This window comes from Oryctolagus cuniculus, chromosome 6 (assembly GCF_051225735.1).
Source record: "Oryctolagus cuniculus isolate XC-2025 breed Fujian yellow rabbit chromosome 6, ASM5122573v1, whole genome shotgun sequence".
NCBI classification, from domain to species: domain Eukaryota; kingdom Metazoa; phylum Chordata; class Mammalia; order Lagomorpha; family Leporidae; genus Oryctolagus; species Oryctolagus cuniculus.
Window position 1 is genome coordinate 117,987,501 of NC_142872.1, and position 20,089 is coordinate 118,007,589.

Here is a 20,089-nt window from a genome sequence, read left to right on the forward strand (position 1 = left end):
CTGCCTATCATTGAAATTCCAGTTCTACCATAAGCCTAGATGCTGAAAAGGTCAAAAATGGGACTCCATAGTGTCCCCATGATTCAGTTTGCTATGGGAAAATAGCCTTGCTATATTCTAGAAAGTTGTCCACTTCTTCAGAAAAATCATGGTAAATGTAGACTTGGGGTACCAAAAAAAAAAAAAAAAGGATATAGGTTCTCATTTTCCAGTATGTGATAAAGTACAGAATACAGTATAATGTGCCAAAACCAACAATTTTGTTCTCAAACTAATGGTTTAAGTAATTCTACCTGTAGCAAAAATTTATATTAAAAAAATTAGTTTCCAAGAGTTGGGGGTGAAGGGGTTTGGAGTGTTATTTTTCAATGGACAGAAAGGTTCAGTTTGAGGTAATAAAAAAGATCTGGACATGGATGGTGTTGAAGGCTATACAACATGGATGTACGTAATGCCATTGAATCATTCACTTAAAATGGTTAATCTTATCTATAAAACAATGTGAAATAAATCAAAGGTATGTCACAGTGAAAATTAAAAATAAGAAAAGGAGGAGGGTGGGAGTGAGGGAGGGAGGCAGAATACAGTGGAAAGTATCATTACACTCTTAAAACTGTATGTATGAAATATATGAAAATTGTTCCCTTTATAGACATTTCAAAAAGTAAAAAAAAAAATTAAAAATGTAATGTTACTAGCCTTAAAAAGAATAATGTGTTGAAAGACACTGGCATGTCAAGACAGTGCACTTACTGGAATATATATATATATATATGTTAAATATAATACACACAAACATGTATATATACACATACATGACTATGTACATATGTATTTATATGTATACACATACATACACACAGACACATTTTATACCCACGGTAACAAAAAATCTGTATGACCATATCCTCATTAATCAAATAGTAAGAGAGACCACAACAGGGTCCAGTACATAATGCAGAACTGAAAGCCTTGGGGCTACAGATTTCATTAGATTTGCACTCATTCTCTGGATGTAGGCACTATGACAACAAAATAGCTGTGAGGGTGAGGTCTGCACACCCGTAGGTCCCACATAGGCTTTCCCCTACCCCAAGAAGTCAGGTTGATTTCTGCTTGCTTACCACCAATCCCAGTACAAGGGTGCGGACTCTCTCTCCGATCTCTGGTGAAATGTCATTGCCAAACTGCTGCAGGGTAGTGAGGAAACGTTTCAGCTTGCTGAGTTGCCTGGCGCCACAGGCTGGGGGCAGCTGTTGATTAGCCAGAGAGGAGGAGGAAGAAGAGGAAGGCCCGTTGCTAAAGCCATTGGGCGGCGAGGGGGCGCCATTCAAGGCTGTGGGCGAATGGCTTGTGCCATTGGTTACTGTCAAGGGCACAAAATCAGAAGGGAAAAAAAGTAAACTTACAGAGGATATACACAAGGAAATCACCACCAAATTTCCTTCAAATCTAGCCATTTTGTAAGTTTCAAGATGTTAGGACTTTTAGTAAAATGTCTGGGCTTCCTATGATTGCCAGCCTCAGGTAGCACCTCCTCACACTGAGTGATGGTAACTGCACAGCAGCTGATAATAACTGGAGTCTGCTACAATACGGGACCAGCCCTGCCTCCCATGTGCACATATGCCAACCACCTGAAATGTTTCAAACACAGAACAAACAGCTTTGGATGTCAGCCTTTTGTCACAGGCTTACATCAATATAACAGGACCATTCCTTTCTAAACTGCTCCCCTAGAGAAAGTGTACATTTGGTGGAGACTAAATTTATCACTGAACATTTTTAATCATGTTTTGTACACACAACTGACAGCTGTGTTTATAGAAATAGGACTTTCAAGTTTTAACCTTATACCACCCAATTAGAAGGCTATTTTCTCCCCCTCCTATTTCTTAACCACTTCTTTGGGGAAAATACAAATTTATCTAAGAAGCCAAAATGGATATGGTATTTTTCAAGGAGTTATTTCCAGAAATCGAAAGGGGATACCTTAATCCAACCAAGAGTATGGATTGGTGGTAATTCAACAAATTCATTGCTGATAAAATTTATTTGAACATCAAGCTGATAATTCAAAAGGGGACCAGAAATAATTGCATATTTCCCACTCAAGAAAATGTTGATTGTATCATGTTAAGGCCATTGATTTGACAAGTTAATCATTATAAAGCCCATGCTTTTAATATAATTTTCAGAAATATCTCTAATAACAGTAGGATAAAGTGTTAAAGGACCTTGTGTTTTTTTAACAGTTTAATTTCAAGATAATAAAAAGGTTCCCTTGTCCCCCGTGAATACCAAAGTAACTTGTCAAAAGTGATAGCTCACCAGCACATCTCCCAGGAGACATATGCCTATCATTGTGGCTTTGGGTAACAACAACCCAAATGTAAGATGACAGGGTTACAACTCGGCATGTGGCAGTCTCCTGATCCTTACATGTTTGGAAAGGTCTTTTAACTGGCAGTGCAACACTGAATAAACAGCCTGGGATGTGTGTTTTGTTGATCCCTTATAGTCCCATGGATCTATTTTTGCCTGTTATTTTTCATTCATATGGATTTCAGTGCACATGGCCTATAAATACTGTTCTCTGCAACAGATAACATTTATTAGTTTCACAAATCCTTGATGACAATTTCAACCAGGACTTTGACACTGATTAAAACAAAGCTATTTGCGATCCTCATTGGAATACACAGCAAAGACAGGGAAGTTGCAATTCTATCAGAATGTTCTGTCCTTTCCTTAGACAGCACAGCAAGTAATATACTCCACTGACTCAGAACACAGGACCAGAGCCAAGTGGGAAGGGAGTAATGGTTTCAAGAAAGTCTGACAGCGTCAAGACAAGGAAGATGCTACTTATTTCAGAAAATTTTTCAATGAGATTGTTGCATACAGCAATATCTTTTTTAACTTAAGAATGCTAGATTTCAATATTACTTGTAATAGTTTGAAATAGAAAGAAGTCAGAAGTAAGCAAGAAGTAACCATATTTTCACACTCCAAGTCAAACCTGAACTGAAAATAAAGAGTGCCTGTAAAAGTGAATTAAAGCTTTAGTGGTGAGAACTAGAGTTACAGACCCAATGCAGTATTCTTCACTAGCTAGAAGCATAGCAGACTACAACTCTGAACAACACTGAGAAGGAAGGCAACATGGATAATCATACCAATTATACTTCAGATACATTTCTGTGTTAAATACCTACTTACTGGAAAACTAATGACTTTTTGTTTCATTGCTGCTGAATACTTTTATGCGAAATCTTATTTTCCCTTGATTTTTTTAATTTGCAGGAAAAAATTGACAAAAACACCAAATCCAAACCACAAAACCCAGAAAAGACCACTCACATGTCGTCGGTGTAAATGAGCTGGTTCTTGGAGCTCCTTGAGTGGTTGGCGGCGGCGGCATGGTTGGGGGAGTCAGCCTGGATTGCGTCTTCACATCCACAGGTGAGTCTGGCATTGTGGAATGCTTCTCAGTACGATCTGAAGGGTGCCACCAGGAACAGGTTATTTTACTCCTTAAGCACCTCAGCTTCTCAAAAAGCGTTTATCTCTTGTAAAGGTAAGTAAACAGGAGAAATTCAGCGTTTTCTATCAATAAATACGCTTAGCTACTGAAGTTTAAATCAGGATTTGATCAGCCAAGCCCCACTTAAAGGAGTGAAGCACAGATGGCAGGACCTCATTTGTAACTAGGTTGTATTACATCCTATTGTTATTTCTGGCTTGGGCAGATGCTACCTTGGTAGTGTTTTATGCAATAGCACAACTTCACTCCAAGCTGAAGTGAACATTAGCAAGAGGTAGAAAACAGACGAGGAGGGAGGATGTTAATGAACGCCTCATGACAGTTCAGAAAAAAACAAAATCCTGAAGTCTGTTATGCAGGTGAGATACTGGGAGCAGTTGGCTCTTTCCGGTGACTTTTCTGCAACACCTGCCATCCCCTTTAGATGCTTAGTTTTCCGGCCTATTAGGTGGAACAGGTTGTGTGCACAAAACATCTCTCTCACTTAATTTCATCTGCCAAGTTTTAAAAATCACCACGATATTAATGCTGAATGTTACACAACGAAGTGAAGCTATATACACCCAGAAAGTGTGCATTGATGACCTGCCATTCTAAAAACATCAAACCAATATTTCAATTGGTTATATCATACAGAATCAGAATGTGAAAGTTCCAAATTGAGAACTAAAAGTACTAAAAAGACAGCGTGAATACAGGACAGATATGGAGAAATCTGATTACTCAGTAGTGATGATTTGTACTTCAGAGCTATTTTGTCCTTGAAATTCCTTGTTTCTCAATGCAATCTACTTATCAAAGCAATAGATTACCAATAAAACTGAAATGTCTACAAGTTTTCTAAAACATGTGTATACACACACATGTGCATGAACATGGAAATATTTTGAGGTGTTTCTTGTAGCCTTAGGCCGAAGTAGTTTACCTTTGGATTATGTGAAAAGTAAAATAATATAGACCATTAAGGAAAAATGAGGCAAGTGAAATATAGTAACAACTATATTTGAGAAATGCTCAAAATTGTATAAATGTCAAAAAGAAAATGAGAAAACCCAAATTACTATCAGAACTCCAAGTCTACATCACTTTTATCCAAAGCAATTTCCCAAGACTTGGGTGGCACTAAAACTCAACATTTAAACGTTCAAATAATATTAATACATATAAGGGAAGAGTTAACAATGGAAATATTCATCATTCTGACAATAGCATTTTGATTAGCTAGTTCCTAATATCAGGGTCTCTATTTCTTAATCTCTATTGCTGGCTGAATAACAATGAATAAAGTTATTCTAAGTGAAATAATGATAGAGACACACAAATGGAGAGCGTTTGTTTATCTTACTATTAAAACATTTCTCCATATTGTTAACCAAAGCATTTAACAATTAATATCCCTAGTAAGTTAGTTATTCCAAAAAAACCACAGAAGTTAGGCAGGCTTAAAACCACTTCTTCAACAGTTAAATTCATTGCACTTTCTACTCACCTCAACCAACCTCAGCAACAAGGGAATAAATAGCATTCCACTTATGTTGCAGCGGAGGGAAGAGGTACAGCAGCAAATACAAGTCTCCCTAAATAAAGGCAAATATTTCTGTCATGCCAAGGAAGGAGGCAGAAAGGGAGGCTTGCCAGAGTCGGCTGGGAGATAACAGTGGGAACTGCTGGTCCATCTGGTTTTCATTCTGCTAACACTCACACGGAACTGTGAGAGAAGGCAGTCCAGATACACAGATTCGAAGCACGTGGTAGCACAGACAGAGAAAGGAAGAGCAGGGGGGGGAAGGGGAAGTGGGAGTAGCGACAAAATAAATAAAGCAAAAGAGAGGAGAAGAGGGAAAGGAAGAAAACAGAAAAAGACACCTGAAGAGGAGCGAGTCACTCTCAGCAGTGCTGTTAACCCCAGCCACTAAGCAGCTCCCAGGTGCCACACGCCTCTACCTGACTCACCTAGTTACAATGAGAATCCCTAAACTTTAAACACATCTAAAACCCACTTTTCTTTCTTTTTTAAGTTTGTCCACATCAAGAGAAAAGGAAATAAGTTATAAAGTTGACAATGGGTTTCCTCTTCAAACTTATGATTTAAGTTGGTATTGAAGATGATCTTTGTATTTCCATCTTCTTCTAACTTTAGAAAGATTTTTGATATATTCATAATTTTTATTTGAGAACATTCTGAACCCCTGTCTTGCCCACATGTGCTACATGATTCCTCTCCAGAATATCATCATCATCCTTATAGGTAGATGATCTTTTTAAATTCTTGAAATGTCATCACTATTTTAGGAATAATAACTGCTTAGCAAATTTGTAGCAAAATACCACTACTTCTAACAAGAATATATACATTCTAACTGGAACGTATGTATGCATGTATATATTTAGCATTTTGACATTAGCCAAATTTCTGCGACGGTTGGCTACACTCTGATCAAATGGAGTTCCAACCCAGAGGTCCTACAAACTGAGACAAAGTGGGACCATATGTAACGCATTCTGTGCTGTTCAGTGCAATCAATCCAGGATGGAGATAGATGGTGAAATAACTGGCCAAGCCTAATCCACACACACACAAAAGCCCTCTGCAGCAGAGAGATTTAAGATAAATTTGGAAAATGTGTTTCAAGTATGTTGAACTCTTTTGCATTTGTTTTGGATTATTTGAAAAAATTTTTTTGAAATATATATTCTTGAAAGCTTTATAGTAAACAGCGTAAGAGCTATGATTTAACCACAGAAGCATTTCACCCCATTTCAAATTAGAGGATAGAGTAAAACCAATATTAAGTTATAGTGTTTCTTGTATAATTATTTGTTCATGAAAATTATAATGTTCTAGTACATAATTTCTATTTTTTAGTTGCTGTAGGGGAATTCTGATATTTCTTGAAAGACTGACACAAAATGATTTAAAAAAAAAGGGAGAAGGGAAAAAAGAAAGAAAAAAGGAAGTGAAGGGGGAGGGAGGTAGAGAGTAAAATTATTTCACCAGGTAGGGATGGTAAGTATAATCAAAAAGAGCTGATTTTATTTCTACCTGTATGATTTATATACCACTTGGAAACAAAACAATCTTCTCTCTTCAGTAATACTTCTCTCACATGGAAAATATCCAACACATACGTACCAAAGATGGTTAATACATGGAACAAAATGTGGCATATATACATACATTATCAATACCATTTCAATATCCAATTCAATGCTAGGGCCTTCTAGAAGGGGTATATTTTCCATTTTTTTTTTTTTTAAGTAAAAAGCATGGCATAATTTGCCTTGGCACTTATTTTACTGCTAGTTCGTTCAAGTTGTTCCAGATGTGTTCTTTAAATATGAAAAATAGGCATTCTTAATTTTCCCTGTCTAGATATGCTTTTAGGCATGATTAGTGTAAAAAGAAAGTTCCGTATTGGTAGGTGGTACACCTTTTTCTATCAGTGTTCATCATGTCAATTATAATAAAGTCTCAGAGGTGTTTATGGGGAAATTCTTGGGCAATTAATTGTTAATTCATAGTCATACTTTAACAAGTGTGAATTAAAGGAAGCTATAAGATGTACATTAAAAAGGACTGAGCCAAACTGAAACTCAGGTACAACTAATAGAGACTAGGAAAGGAAGATACAGAAGAATGAAAATTGGTATAGAATCTTATTTTTTTCCATTGGAAAAGACATCAATTATAGTTCTGACTACAGGGGCCAGCACTACGGTATAGCAGGCAGCCGCCTGCAGTGCTGGCATTCCAAATGGACACTGGTTAGAGTCCAGGCTGCTTCACTTCTGATCCAGCTCTCTACTATGGCCTGGGAAAGCAGTGCAAGATGGCCCAAGTCCTTGGGCTCCTGCACCTGCCTAGGAGACCCAGAAGAAGCTCCTGGCTCTTGGCTTCAGATTGGCACAGCTCCAGCCATGGTAGCCATCTGGGAAGTGGACCAGCAGATGGAAGACCTCTCTGTCTCTCTGTAACTCTGCCTTTCAAATAAAATAAATAAATCTTCAATAAATAAATATAGTTCTGACAAATAAAGTCATCTAGTGACTCTCTGGGTTTAAGACACTGCAGGAGACTGTCCACAGACCAACACTGGTGATGGTTGCTGCTGCCTTCCATCCTAGCCTCCATGTGCACTTCTGGTAACGGCCACTCCTATTCAGAACCCTTCAACAGGGGCTGGTGCTGTGGCACAGCGGGTTAACACCCTAGCCTGAAGCGCCGGCAAGCCATAAGGGTTTGAGACCCAGCTGCTCCACTTCTAATCCAGTTCTCTCCTATGGCCTGGGAAAGCAGTAGGAAGATGACCCAAATCCTTGGGCCCCTGCACCCACGAGGAGACCTGGAAGAAGCTCCTGGCTCCTGGCTTTGGATAGGTGCAGCTCTGCCCATTGTGGCCAAGTGGGGAGTGAACCATCAGGTGGAAGACCTCTTTCTCTCTCTCTGCCTCTCCTCTCTCTTTATAACTCTTTCAAATAAATAAATAAATCTTTAAAAAAAAAAAAAAGAACCCTTAAACAATGCTTGGGTGTCAAATGCTAACATTGCAACCATGCTGGGAAGATACAGAAGAAGCATATTTGGCAAAATAGGGGAACAAAATTAAGAGAGACTTGGTTTCAAATGTTGACCCTCTAACAATTTACTTATCCTGACCTTCAGTCCTTCATGAGAGAAAGGGCGATATGATCCTCTGTTCCATGTAGGAATTTGTTAAGAGACTGAATGACATAATATGTTTTAAACCTTAGCATAGTGCCTATTTATATTAGGCATATGTATATATATTAGCATATATTATATATACATATGTTTAAAGAATATACATATATTAAAAAGAATATACATATATTAAAAGAATGAAGCTCATCCCTATTTATGCCATATATATATTTTTTTGAAAGACAGAGAGAAAAGGAGAGGGCACAGAGAGATCTGCTGGTTCACTCCCTAGTTAGCCACGATGGCCAGAGCTGGACCGATCTGAAGCCAGGAACCAGGAACTTCTTTCAGATCTCCCATATGAGTAGCAGGGGCCCAAGCACTTGGGCCATCCTCCACTGCTTTCCCAGGCCATTAGCAGAGAGCTGGATAGCAAGTGGAGCAGCTGGGACTTGAACTGGTGGCTCTATGGAATGCCCATGCTGCAGACCATGGCTCTAACCTGCTGCACCACAACACCTACCCCAGGATGAGCTTCATTTTTCCTGTGTCTTCCTCTCTCCATGATCCATCCCAGGCTTTCCCTCAAGTGAAACTTTATTAATTTAGGGCACAGTGGTATTCCCTGGCCATTTTGCCTTTGTTTTTCATGCTATTATTTCTCTCATCTAGAATGACTTGTGCCAACTTTAGCATTCTTTACTGCTCTTTACAGATCCCATATATTTTACAGCTTTCTCCCAATAGCCTATGTACCAACCACACCACATCATCTGCCTCTGTTAGTATTTATCCACCTATCTGTATGGTTACGCATACATGTTATTTAATCAAACATTGCAACCAGTATGGTAAACAACTTGATGGCAATACTTTTTAAAATTCCTCCTCAGGCAGGTATTTAACAAATATGTATAATCATGGTTCTCATAGGTAAGATGGTTACATTCTTAACTTTTAAAAATTCTTCCCTGTATTATAGCCAGTTCAATGGCATAAATCCTAATTTCATGATAAAAGAAACACACATATTATAAATGACACATACAGGTATACAGAGAAAATGGAATGAAAGTGATGTGGGAAGATACTGCAGACCTAAAATTTAGTTCATTACTGTAACCCACTTTCATAGTTTTAGGCAAGGTCAAGAGTGATCTCTCAACTGCTGCATCATAGGAGATGAATGTCCCCCCAAATTCTTGTGCTAAAACCTAATCTCCAGTGTGACAGTATTAACAGGTGGGGCCTTTAGGAGATGAGTAGGTCACAAGGACTCTGCCCTAATGAATGAGATTAGTCCTTTTAAAAGATCTGAAGAGGGGCCAACATTGTGGTGCAGTGGTAAAGCTGCCACCTACAATGCTGGCATCTTATTATTGGCACCAATTCATGTCCTGGCTACTCCGCTTCTGATCCTGCTCCCTACTAATGTGAAAAGCAGAGAAAGCTGCCCCAAGTATTTGGGCCCTTGCCATCCACATAGGAGAGCTGGATGAAGCTCCTAGATCCCAGTTTCACCTGGCTCATCCCTGGCCATTAATGGCCACTTGGTGAGTGAACCAGCAGATGGAAGCCCTCTCTCTGTAACTCTGATTTTCAAATAAATAGACAAATCTTTTTTTAGAAAATGATCTGGGGAAGACTAGGTAGGCCTGTTTTTCTTCTCCATCCCTTCTGCTATGTGGTGACACAGGATTCCAAAATACTACCCTGGAAACAGGGTCTGGAGCCTCACTAGACAGCAAACCTGCCACTGCCTTGATTTTGGACTTCTCAGTCTCCAAAACTGTGAGGAAAAGAAAAATCTGCTTTCTATGAATTATCCAAGCTAAGGTATTTTGTTATACCAGTGCAAATGAACTAAGACACTTGATGTTTTATAAATACTGTTACATATGAAACACAAAATCTGATCTTACCTAGCCTCTGACCTAAAATCTTCCTGAGAGTCTCATTTCCACAGAATAAAATATATGCTCATGTTTTATAAATATATTATATAAAATATAAAATACAAGCTCTCATCACACAGGTTTCTGAGTTCCTACTGAACAGTCCTGTCCATTTCTTCCTGCCGGAGTCCTAATTTTGCTCAGATACTCACTATCCCCCACAATTGAGACAGACCCTCCCTCTTTTATATCAAGCAGATGATCACATTCCCTTTATCAGCAGCAGGTTGCGGAGGTGGGTGTTGTCCTTCAATTCTGGACAATGGGTCTTAAAGGGGGCTCTATGGAAGAGGTTCTAGGGGAAAAAAAACTGTCTAAACAGAGACACAAGGAGGAAACAGTTCCTCTTGTGAAAGATACTGTTGCTTATATAAATGATTATTTCTTTGGAATCTACTTTCCTAATCTATAAAAGTAAGCATGGGATGGGCAATTAGCCCTGTGCTTAAGATGCCACCCATGTCCCATAGAATGCTTGGATTAGATTTCTGGCTTTGACTCCTGATTCTAGCTTTCTGCCAATGCTGCAGCAATGGCTCAAGTAGCTCACCCATATGGAAACCTGGGTTGAGTGACCAGCTCCCAGCTCTGGCCTAACCCAGTCCTGGACATTGTAGGCATTTGGGAAGTGAACCAGCAGATAGCACACTGTTTCCTTTATAACCATCTCTGTTTCTCTCTCACACTCTTTCTGTCTCTCAAATAAATAAATAATAAAATTAGGATATTGGAATATATGACCTCTATGATCTTCTGCAAATGCCAATATTCTCTGGTCTCTTTCTACAGATATGGCTATGATCATACCAAACACCAATAAGACTACCCAGAAAACATATATTTGATAAGAAAGTGACCACAATAAAATCATTTTGAAATCAGAGACTATAACCATCCTTCCTCTGTTCATAGAAATATCTATGGGGTCAGCATTGTGGCAAGGCAGGTAAAGCTGCCACCTATGATACCAGCATCCCACATGGGCACCAATTCAAGTCCCAGCTGCTCCACTTCTGAACCAGCTCCCTACTAGTGACCTGAGAAAGGCAGTGGAAGATGGCCCAAGTGTTTGGGCCCCTGCATGCATGTGGGTGACACAGATAAAGCTCTTGGCTCCTGGCTTTGGTCTGGCCCAGTGCTGGCCATTGCAGCCATCTTCAGAGTGAACTAGTAGTAGATGGAAGATCTCTTTTTCTTTCTCTCTGTGGCTCTTTCAAACTAAATGAATAAATCTTAAAAAAAAAAAAACTCTATGTCCACAAGAACATATCTACATACCTATTTTTTGCCCCATGAACATTAACACCTATCACCTTTTCAAATATATTTGCAACCTTATTATTAAATCTCTACCAATGATTTGATTATAAAATAAACCTACCAATGTCCAATCCTCCCTCTTTAGTAATCACCAGAAATACTCACTATAGTTTTCTTTCATAGCTCAAGCTCTTGAACAAGTCATCTAACTCACTTTCTCTGCATCCCCACTCCACAACGCATCCTCTATATAACAGCTATGCAGACTATGAGTTTTCCTGCCTAGAAGGTTTCCCTTCCCAGACCTGGAACTGCAATACACTCCAAACTCCCAACAACTTTGGAAACCATCATATTCTGTCACAGTTTTGTACCCAAAATACCAAGGACAGGCCCAGGTATAGCACCTGGTCAAAGAAGAGAAATTTCAGCCTTTCTTTAAGACTTTTAAAATCAGAATTGAAGAAAGAAAAACAGTTCCACTTCAGAGGTACAAAACTACACTCTCTACTTCTCCCATATCTGTAATTCTAAACATCGTAAATAATAGGCAGAAAGAAACAAAGGACAGCGAAGCCCCTGGCTCCTGGCTTTGGCCTGGCCCAGACCTGCCCTTGCAGTCATTTGGGGAGTGAACCAGTGAATGACAGCTCTCTCTCCCCTCCCCCCACCCTCACAGCACTCCCTCCCTCTGCAGTCCCTCCCCTGTAACTCTTGTCTTGAAAATAAATTAAAAGGACAAAAAACTTTTACAGATCCTGGTCAATTGATCCCTCTTTCACCTATAATCTATTTTGAGTTGATTTTCACTTGAAACCACAGACCCTGGAGTAAAGTAACCCTGGATATCCTCCTAGCCCCCATGGAAACCCAATTGCCTCTTGATTATTTATCCAAAAACCACAAATCACTTTTATCTGGTCTGCAGCATCTGAAAATGTTCACTGCTTCCTCCTTAGAGTCCCCAGCATTCCACGAGTCTACCCTTCTGGTTTTTCTCTGGTCCTCCAGTCTGCTCCTGTTCAGTCTGTTAAGGATTCTCCTTTCTCCCCTTCCGTGATAACTACTGATGTTTTCCCACAAAGTTCCCTCTTAAGTCCTCTTCAGAATCATCACTCTACCTTTTCCTTAGCCACTTTATTTGTAGTATCATGGTCATGAAGGGTTTGGACTCTGGAGACAGACTAGAATTTGGATGTCAGCTCTGCCATCACCTATGTAAAACCGGCCACATTCAACCCAGATTGTGGGAACAAACTCAGATACTATATATAATGTGCTTGGCCAAATTCCTGGCACTTTATAAGCACTCTGGAAAGGATGGCTCTATTCATACCATAGTCATTATGTGGATGACATACATTTATAACTAGCCAAAATCCCTCCTGAGCTTTAGAGCCCATTGTCCAAAGGACTACTCATTTTTACAGCCTGAATTCAACCCTCATCATCTATCATCTCTTATGTGGACTATTCAACAACTCATTGAATGGACTGCTTGCCCTGTACTGTTTATTCATCTCTGATCCAGTCTCCAAATCATATCCAGTCTTTTAACATATGTCAAAGAAAAGGCCAGACTTGTCTCTCTCCTTTTAGTCAACTTCAAAGATATTTTATAACCTTAAATAGAAAGGCAGTGTTCCTTAATAGAACATAGAAAGACAGTTGGGATCCATCTGGCTCCAGCAACTGCTCCACTCATCTTCATTTCTCCTACCCACCTTCTTCCCACCTCTGAACTCCATAGGGAAATACTGTAATGCTATAATCTATAGCATTATAGACTATATATAGACTATATATTACAGACAATATATAGAGACTATAATGCTGTAATCACTCAGGCTTTCATGCCTACTACATCCTTTACCTAGAATTATGTTCACCACACTGTTGCCTGATTAAGTCTATCATTTCTGTAAAACTCCATTCAGGGGTTACTTTCAGTCAGAAACCCTTTCCTGACAACTCTTCCAACCCCAGCCAGCCTGGATATAACATCTTCTCCTATATGATCCAGATTCTTATTGCAGCACCAGATCATCATTTACTTAAGGGCAATAATGACATCTTGTTCTTACACTCCCAGTGGGTAGCACACTGCCTGACACACAGAAGGCACTCAATAAATTTAGTATTTAAAATGAATGTGTGGGGGCCGGCACTGTGGCATAGTGGGTTAAACTGATGTCTGCAGTGCTGGCATTCCATATGGGTTTATGTTTGAGTCCCAGCTGCTCCACTTCCAATCCAGCTCTCTGCTATGGCCTGGGAAAGCAGCAGAAGATGGCCCAAATGCTTGCACCTCTGCACCCACATGGGAGATCCAGAACAAGCTCCTGGCTCCTGGCTTCAGATCTGCCCAGCTCTGGCCATTGCGGCCACTTGGGGAGTGAGCCACCAGATGGAAGACATCTCTCTCTTTCTGTCTCTCTATAACTCTGCTTTTCAAATAAATGAAAATCTTTAAAAATAAAATGAATGTGTATTACTATAACCTCATAAAGTATTCCAATAGTAACAACTTTAAGACTTTAGAACTTCCAAGAAACATGATGGTTTTAACTTAAGATTAAAATCATCTGCAGACCTTTTTTTCCATCATCTGGAAATAAAGATTTAGGCACCAAAGATAAATCTGAGAAAATATCAGTGCTTTATTCAATTCATCAGTTTTTTTTTTTTTTTTTTTTTTTTATTTTTGACAGGCAGAGTGGACAGTGAGAGAGAGAGACAGAGAGAGAAAGGTCTTCCTTTGCCGTTGGTTCACCCTCCAATGGCCGCCGCTGCAGCCGGCGCACCGCGCTGATCCGATGGCAGGAGCCAGGAGCCAGGTGCTTCTCCTGGTCTCCCATGGGGTGCAGGGCCCAAGCACCTGGGCCATCCTCCACTGCACTCCCTGGCCACAGCAGAGGGCTGGCCTGGAAGAGGGGCAACCGGGACAGAATCCGGCGCCCCGACCGGGACTAGAACCCGGTGTGCCGGCGCCGCTAGGCGGAGGATTAGCCTAGTGAGCCGCGGTGCCGGCCCCAATTCATCAGTTTTAAAATCTCTCTCAGGGCCAGCGCTGTGGCATAGTGGGTAAAGCTGCCGCCTACAGTGCCAGCATCCCATATGGGTGCCGGTTCATGTCCTGGATGCTCCACTTCTGATCCAGCTCTATGCTATGGCCTGGGAAAGCAGTGTAACATGGCCCAAGTCCTTGGGCCCCTACAATACTCATGGGAGATATGGAAGAAGCTCCTAGCTCCTGGCTTTGGATTGGCGCAGCTCCGGCCATTGCAGACAATTGCGGAGTGAACAGTGGATGGAAGTCACTCAGTCAGTCTCTCTCTCTCTCTCTCACTCTCTCTGCCTATCCTCTCTGTGTGTAGCTCTGACTTTCAAACTAAATAAATAAATACTTCTTTAAAAATCTCTCTCAATAATCACATTTGCTAAGACCCTTTAGTATATAACATCCGAAAAAGGCTTTGTAAGGATGCACTTTTTATACAGATAATCTACAATCTCCAAAAGTTCCCCATTTTAAAATAAAATCACTGGTCATACATATACACATACAAAACAAATAAAAAAATTTTATGAACCAAAAACATGTTTTCGACATTCCACAAGTTTTTCTGTAGCTTTACTGTTTAGTTTGTCTATTTTCTGCTTGTTATTTTTCTCTGCTGTACAATGAGCATGTTTTATTTTTACAAGCAAAAATACTAACTCAACAGCAAGCAAACAAATACCCTATTAGGATAAGTCACTTAAATTCACTGTTAGGCATTGACCCAAATGCTGCACAAACCTTATCTCATTTTAAACCTCTGTATGAAAAAAGTACTATAAATTTTTCCACTTAATAAAAAAGGGAATTGAAGCCCAGAAGAGTTGAATAATTTGCCCAAGGTCATAAGCCAATACTTGTTCCATGCCTTCTCAGGAGTTCACTATTATATACTGATGATATCTTATCCATAGTGTGGAAAACCGGAATATAGGCATTTACATTCAGCAAACATTAAATCTAGAGCTGATAGTACATTAGAATTGCACTTTCCAATACAGTAGCCACTAGCCACATATAACTAAGTTTTCATTAAAATTAAATAAACCTGATATTTAGTTCCTCAGTCCCACTAGCCACATTCAAGTGCTCAGTAGCTGTGGCTACATGTGGCTGAAAGCCACCATATCAGAAAGCTTGGCTATAGAATATATTTGTCATCACAAAAGGAAAATGCCATGCTAGAATAATGGCTCTGAAATGCCACCCTAGAAATAATGGCTCTGTCCAAGGAGGTGACACAACAATTCAAACAGATGATCAGGAAGGAGGCAGAATCCTTCAGCCGTCATCCTAAACATCTTCTATTGCTATTTGGGTCTTTCACTTGCTCTATATGTTGGGTTTCAGCATATGATTCATGTGCTGGTGATGGGAAAGAAAAAATAAAGTTTGGAACCTGAAGACTAACAAGAGTAAGCTCTGAGCTCTGAAGAAGTATGAGCAGAAGATATTCTCAGTCCTATGCTTGGTAAAGATGGAGATAACAGTGCTAATGAGAACAAGGCCAAAGGCTCAGTCTTGCAGGCAATCTGCAGTCAGTCCAGATTCATAGATGACAGCATGAGGCATGTCTCAGTGCCTTTGGGAGGGGGCATGAACTCTGGTTAAGGAGGAAGCTGGACAAAACAATGAGTCAATCTACACAAATCTTTCACCATTTCTGGAAAACTAACTTTAACACATGCTTGCCTCATCTCCTTGCAGGGACAGCAATAGGAACTCCTTCTTGCTTCCTTTACAACACTTATCCAGCTGTACATGGCACATCTATCTTGGTTTTGAATGTCTCCCTGAGCAGAATGTCAACTGCATGAACACAGATTTTTGTCTGTTTTGTTCATTCCAGCTTCCACCACATTTAGGAGAGTGCCCGAAACAGCAGACAACAGATAAAGACTTACTGTATAAGTGAATACATGAATGAGGCGAGGAACAAAGAAAGGAAAGCTAGTTTATGTCCCACAGCCACAGACATATTAGTGAGTCAACAGCTGCCGAGAGCGGCACAAAGGATGAGTAGAGCAGGTAAGATAAATGCTGAGAGCACAGACCTATTTCAGTGGATGTGAAATGCTGAGAACTAGAAGTACTGCATAGTCTCAACCAATTTGCTCATTTTAGATGATAACCTACACACCACCCAGAAAAGAGAAAGCAACGTCAACAGCTATTGACAGGTACCCAAATGGAGGATCTAGGTAGAAAAAGCAGTTATTAATTTCATTTAGTAAGGAAATAACTGCTGGTTATAGGAATACCAGTGGACTCTAGGCATGACTTATATGTGCACACTCTTCAGAAGTGTCATCCCTCCCATGGCTGTTATCATCTTCACTCCAGTAACTCCTGCTTCTGACTTTCACAGCCACCTCTAGAAGCTAGCAAGGTGACAGCAACAGTCTGGGGTCTAAATATCACACATCAACTAATCTAGATTTGTTTTGTACTCTAATGTTCTATTTAAGATCTTATTAGGAAAACAAGGGTCTCTTTTTTTAAGAAATAATTTTACAGAGTAGGTATTTAGTCTAGTGGTTTAGACATCACTTAAGATGCATCCTACATTAGAGAGCCTGGGTTCAATACCTGGCCTTAGCTCCTACTTCAGCTTCTTGCTAATGCAGAATCTAGGAGGCAGTGGTAATAGCTCAAATAATTGGGTTCCTGGCACCCAGGTGGGAGACTCAGATGAGCTCCCAGTTCCCAACCTCAGACTGCCCCAGCCCCAGTCACTGAGGATGCTTCAAAGAGTAAACCAGCAAATGGGAGCCCTCTCTTTCTGTCTGTCCCTCCATCCATATCTAACTTTCTTGCAAATAATTTTTTTTTCAATTTAGAAAGAGTTATAGAGGGAGAGGCAGAGCCAGAAAGAGAGGGACCTTCCATTTGTTGGTTAACTCCCCAGATGGGTACAATGGCCAGGGCTGGGTCAGGCCAAAGCCAGGATCCAGGAGCTTCCTCTGAGTCTCCCACATGGGTGCCAGGGCCAAAACACTTGGGCCATCTTCCACTGCTTTTCCCAGGCTATTAGCATAAAGCGGGATTGGAAGTAGCTCTGCCAGGACATGAACCGGCGCCCATATGGGATGCTAGCACTGCAGGCAGCAGCTTAACCTACTGTGCCACAGTGCTGGCCTCGCAAATAAACTTTTTAAAAAGAAAAAAAAAAGTTTAAAAGTCACTGACACAGGCAACCAGGAAATATCCACTGAATGAGTATGATAAGAACACAGTTAAAATAATTAAAAACTGCAAGAATAAAATCAACTGCCCAAATAACTGAAAAATACCTCACGCTTATACAAAAGGGCAAAGAGCATCCCAAGGGCCTATAAACCGAACATGAGCATCGATGGACACCCTGCTGCCAAACTGAAGATCATTCCAAAAGGTGAGAAAAATCATTACCTAGTGACCCAAACCTTTTATAATCTTCAATGGATGCTTTTAACTCCTGTAACATATTTGTCATATCTGCAGAAGGTTTGAGAGATGCCTCAGAGAGTCGCTGCAGAAAAATGTTAGTATAGATAGATATTCAGCACAGTTAGTTATGATCATCCAGAAAGCAAGAAGTAAACGATGGCAGGAAATTATGAAGGTCAAGTGCAGCTGCCACTTAGGGCACCCGGGTCCAACATCAGAGTGCTAGTTCAAGTTCTGGCTGTTTAGCTTCCCAACAGCTTCCTGATATTCCTGTTAATGTGTCCGGGAAAGCAGCATATGACAGCTAAAGGACTTGGATTCCTACCACCCACGTAGGAGACCTAGGTGGAGGTACTGGCCCCTGGCTTTGGCTCAGCCAAGCTCAGGATGTTGTGGCCCTTTGGGGAGTAACCAGAGGACAGATGATCGATCATTTGATCTATCGATTTATCTATCTTACTTTCTGTGTTACTCCCTCACCTCTTTCTCTCCCTCTTTGTCACTCTACTGTTCTAATAAATACATGTTTAAAAAGTGAAGAAAATTGCCAGTGTTGTAGCACAATGCGTTAAAAAATAAGAAAATTATGAAGGTGCATAGGGCATATACATGTGACTAAGTCATAGACAAACACATAGGAGGATCCTGAGTGAGTATTTTTTAGATCTTATTGAATGTGCTCTGGAAACAAAATTTGTACTGTTATTTTAAACTTCACGTTATAGGCAATGGGAAAGCAACTGAGTTTGAAGGCATTCAGACTTTATTCTTATTTCTGTATTATGGGTTTATCTGGAGCAAAGAATAAATAGAGTAAGAGAGGCAAGATGGCAGGAATATTGGATAAGCAAGAAGTGGGACAGACATCCAGCACGGAAATGGTTGAAGAATGCAGAAAAGGAGGGGCGGTCATTGTGCTGCACCAGGTTCAGCTGCTCATCTCATGTTGGAGTGACAATTTGAGGCCTGGCTACTCCACTTCCCACCCAGTTCTCTGCTAATGGCCTGGGAAGGCTTGGGGCCCTGTCACCCATATGGGAGACCAGGACAGAGTTCCTGGCTCCTGGCTTCAGCCTGGCCCAGACCTGGCTGCTACAAGCAATTAAAGAGTAAATCAGTGGATTGAAGATTCTCTCTCTTTCTCTCTGTTACTCAGCCTTTCAAGTGAAATCTTTTAGGGACTGGTATTGTGGTGCAGTGGGTAAAGCTGCAGCACTGGTGTCCCGTCTGGGCATTGATCCCAGTTGTTCCACTTCCAATCCAGCTCCCTGCTGATGCACCTGGGAAAGCAGTGGAAGATGGTCCAAGTGCTTGGGTCCTGGGACCCACATGGGAGACTCAGAAGAAGTTCCTGGCTTCAGATCGGCCCAGCTCCTGCTGTTGCGGCCATTTGGGGAGTGAGCCAGCAGATGGAAGACCTCTTTCCCCTCTTTGTCTCTCCTTCTCTAACTTTGCCTTTCAAACAGATTTTTAAAAAATAATAAGAAATATTTTAAAGTGGAGAAAAGTGAAGAAATTCAAGAGATATTTTAAAAGAAGTCTATGTCAAATTCACGTAACTTGGTAAGAAGTGTAAACCTCAAATAAGCAGAAATCTAGATGTGCTGGGCGATGTCAAAAATCAAAACCAAAATCCCTTTCATTCTCTGGGTATTAGCATCATTTGTGCACACGGCAAGGCTCGCTCAATTTAGTGATACTGACTTGTTTATATATAAAACATCTCAGGTGCCTTCGTCTCCATCAAATGACTACCTCTCCATGTCCACCATCAATGCCTTCAGACAAACCACTATCGAGCTCTTTTTCCGGAGCTACTGTCCTCAAATCCCCTCACACAAAGCTGCAATCTATTCACCATACCACAGATGGAATTATCTTGTCAAACACAAATGCATTCACTCATTTACCAAGAAAATCATCTAAAAACATTTATTGAACCACCTACAAAGTGCTAAGTACCATTTCAGAAACCAGGAAGAAGACAATGAACAAAAAAGAAAAATCACTGCCCTGGAGAACTTTACATTCTAACAAAGGGGTCAACTTACTCCCCTAGTTAAAGGATTTCCATGGTTTATCATCATTCTTAAGGTAAGAAGCCAAAATCCTCTCAGGGACCTCAACCTAAATAGACTTGGTCTCTGCTTACTTCTCTTATCTCACTCCAGTGG

At 40.4% G+C, this 20,089-nt stretch overlaps 1 protein-coding gene across 14 annotated transcripts in view; it reads right to left on the reverse strand.

Moving 5' to 3' along the window:
- RUNX1T1 (RUNX1 partner transcriptional co-repressor 1) overlaps positions 1 to 20,089 on the reverse strand; it is a 154,809-nt gene that overhangs the window by 61,031 nt on the left and 73,689 nt on the right. For 13 of the 14 annotated variants that reach the window (XM_070075838.2, XM_089335514.1, XM_070075840.2 and 10 more), the window contains 2 exons: positions 3,364 to 3,501; positions 1,125 to 1,366 (listed from right to left, as the gene is read on the reverse strand). In XM_070075838.2, coding sequence (XP_069931939.1) covers positions 1,125 to 1,366; positions 3,364 to 3,501 — 380 coding nt within the window. Of the gene's footprint in view, positions 1 to 1,124; positions 1,367 to 3,363; positions 3,572 to 20,089 lie in introns of all 14 variants that reach the window. The other variant, XM_089335519.1, reaches the window with a different exon arrangement.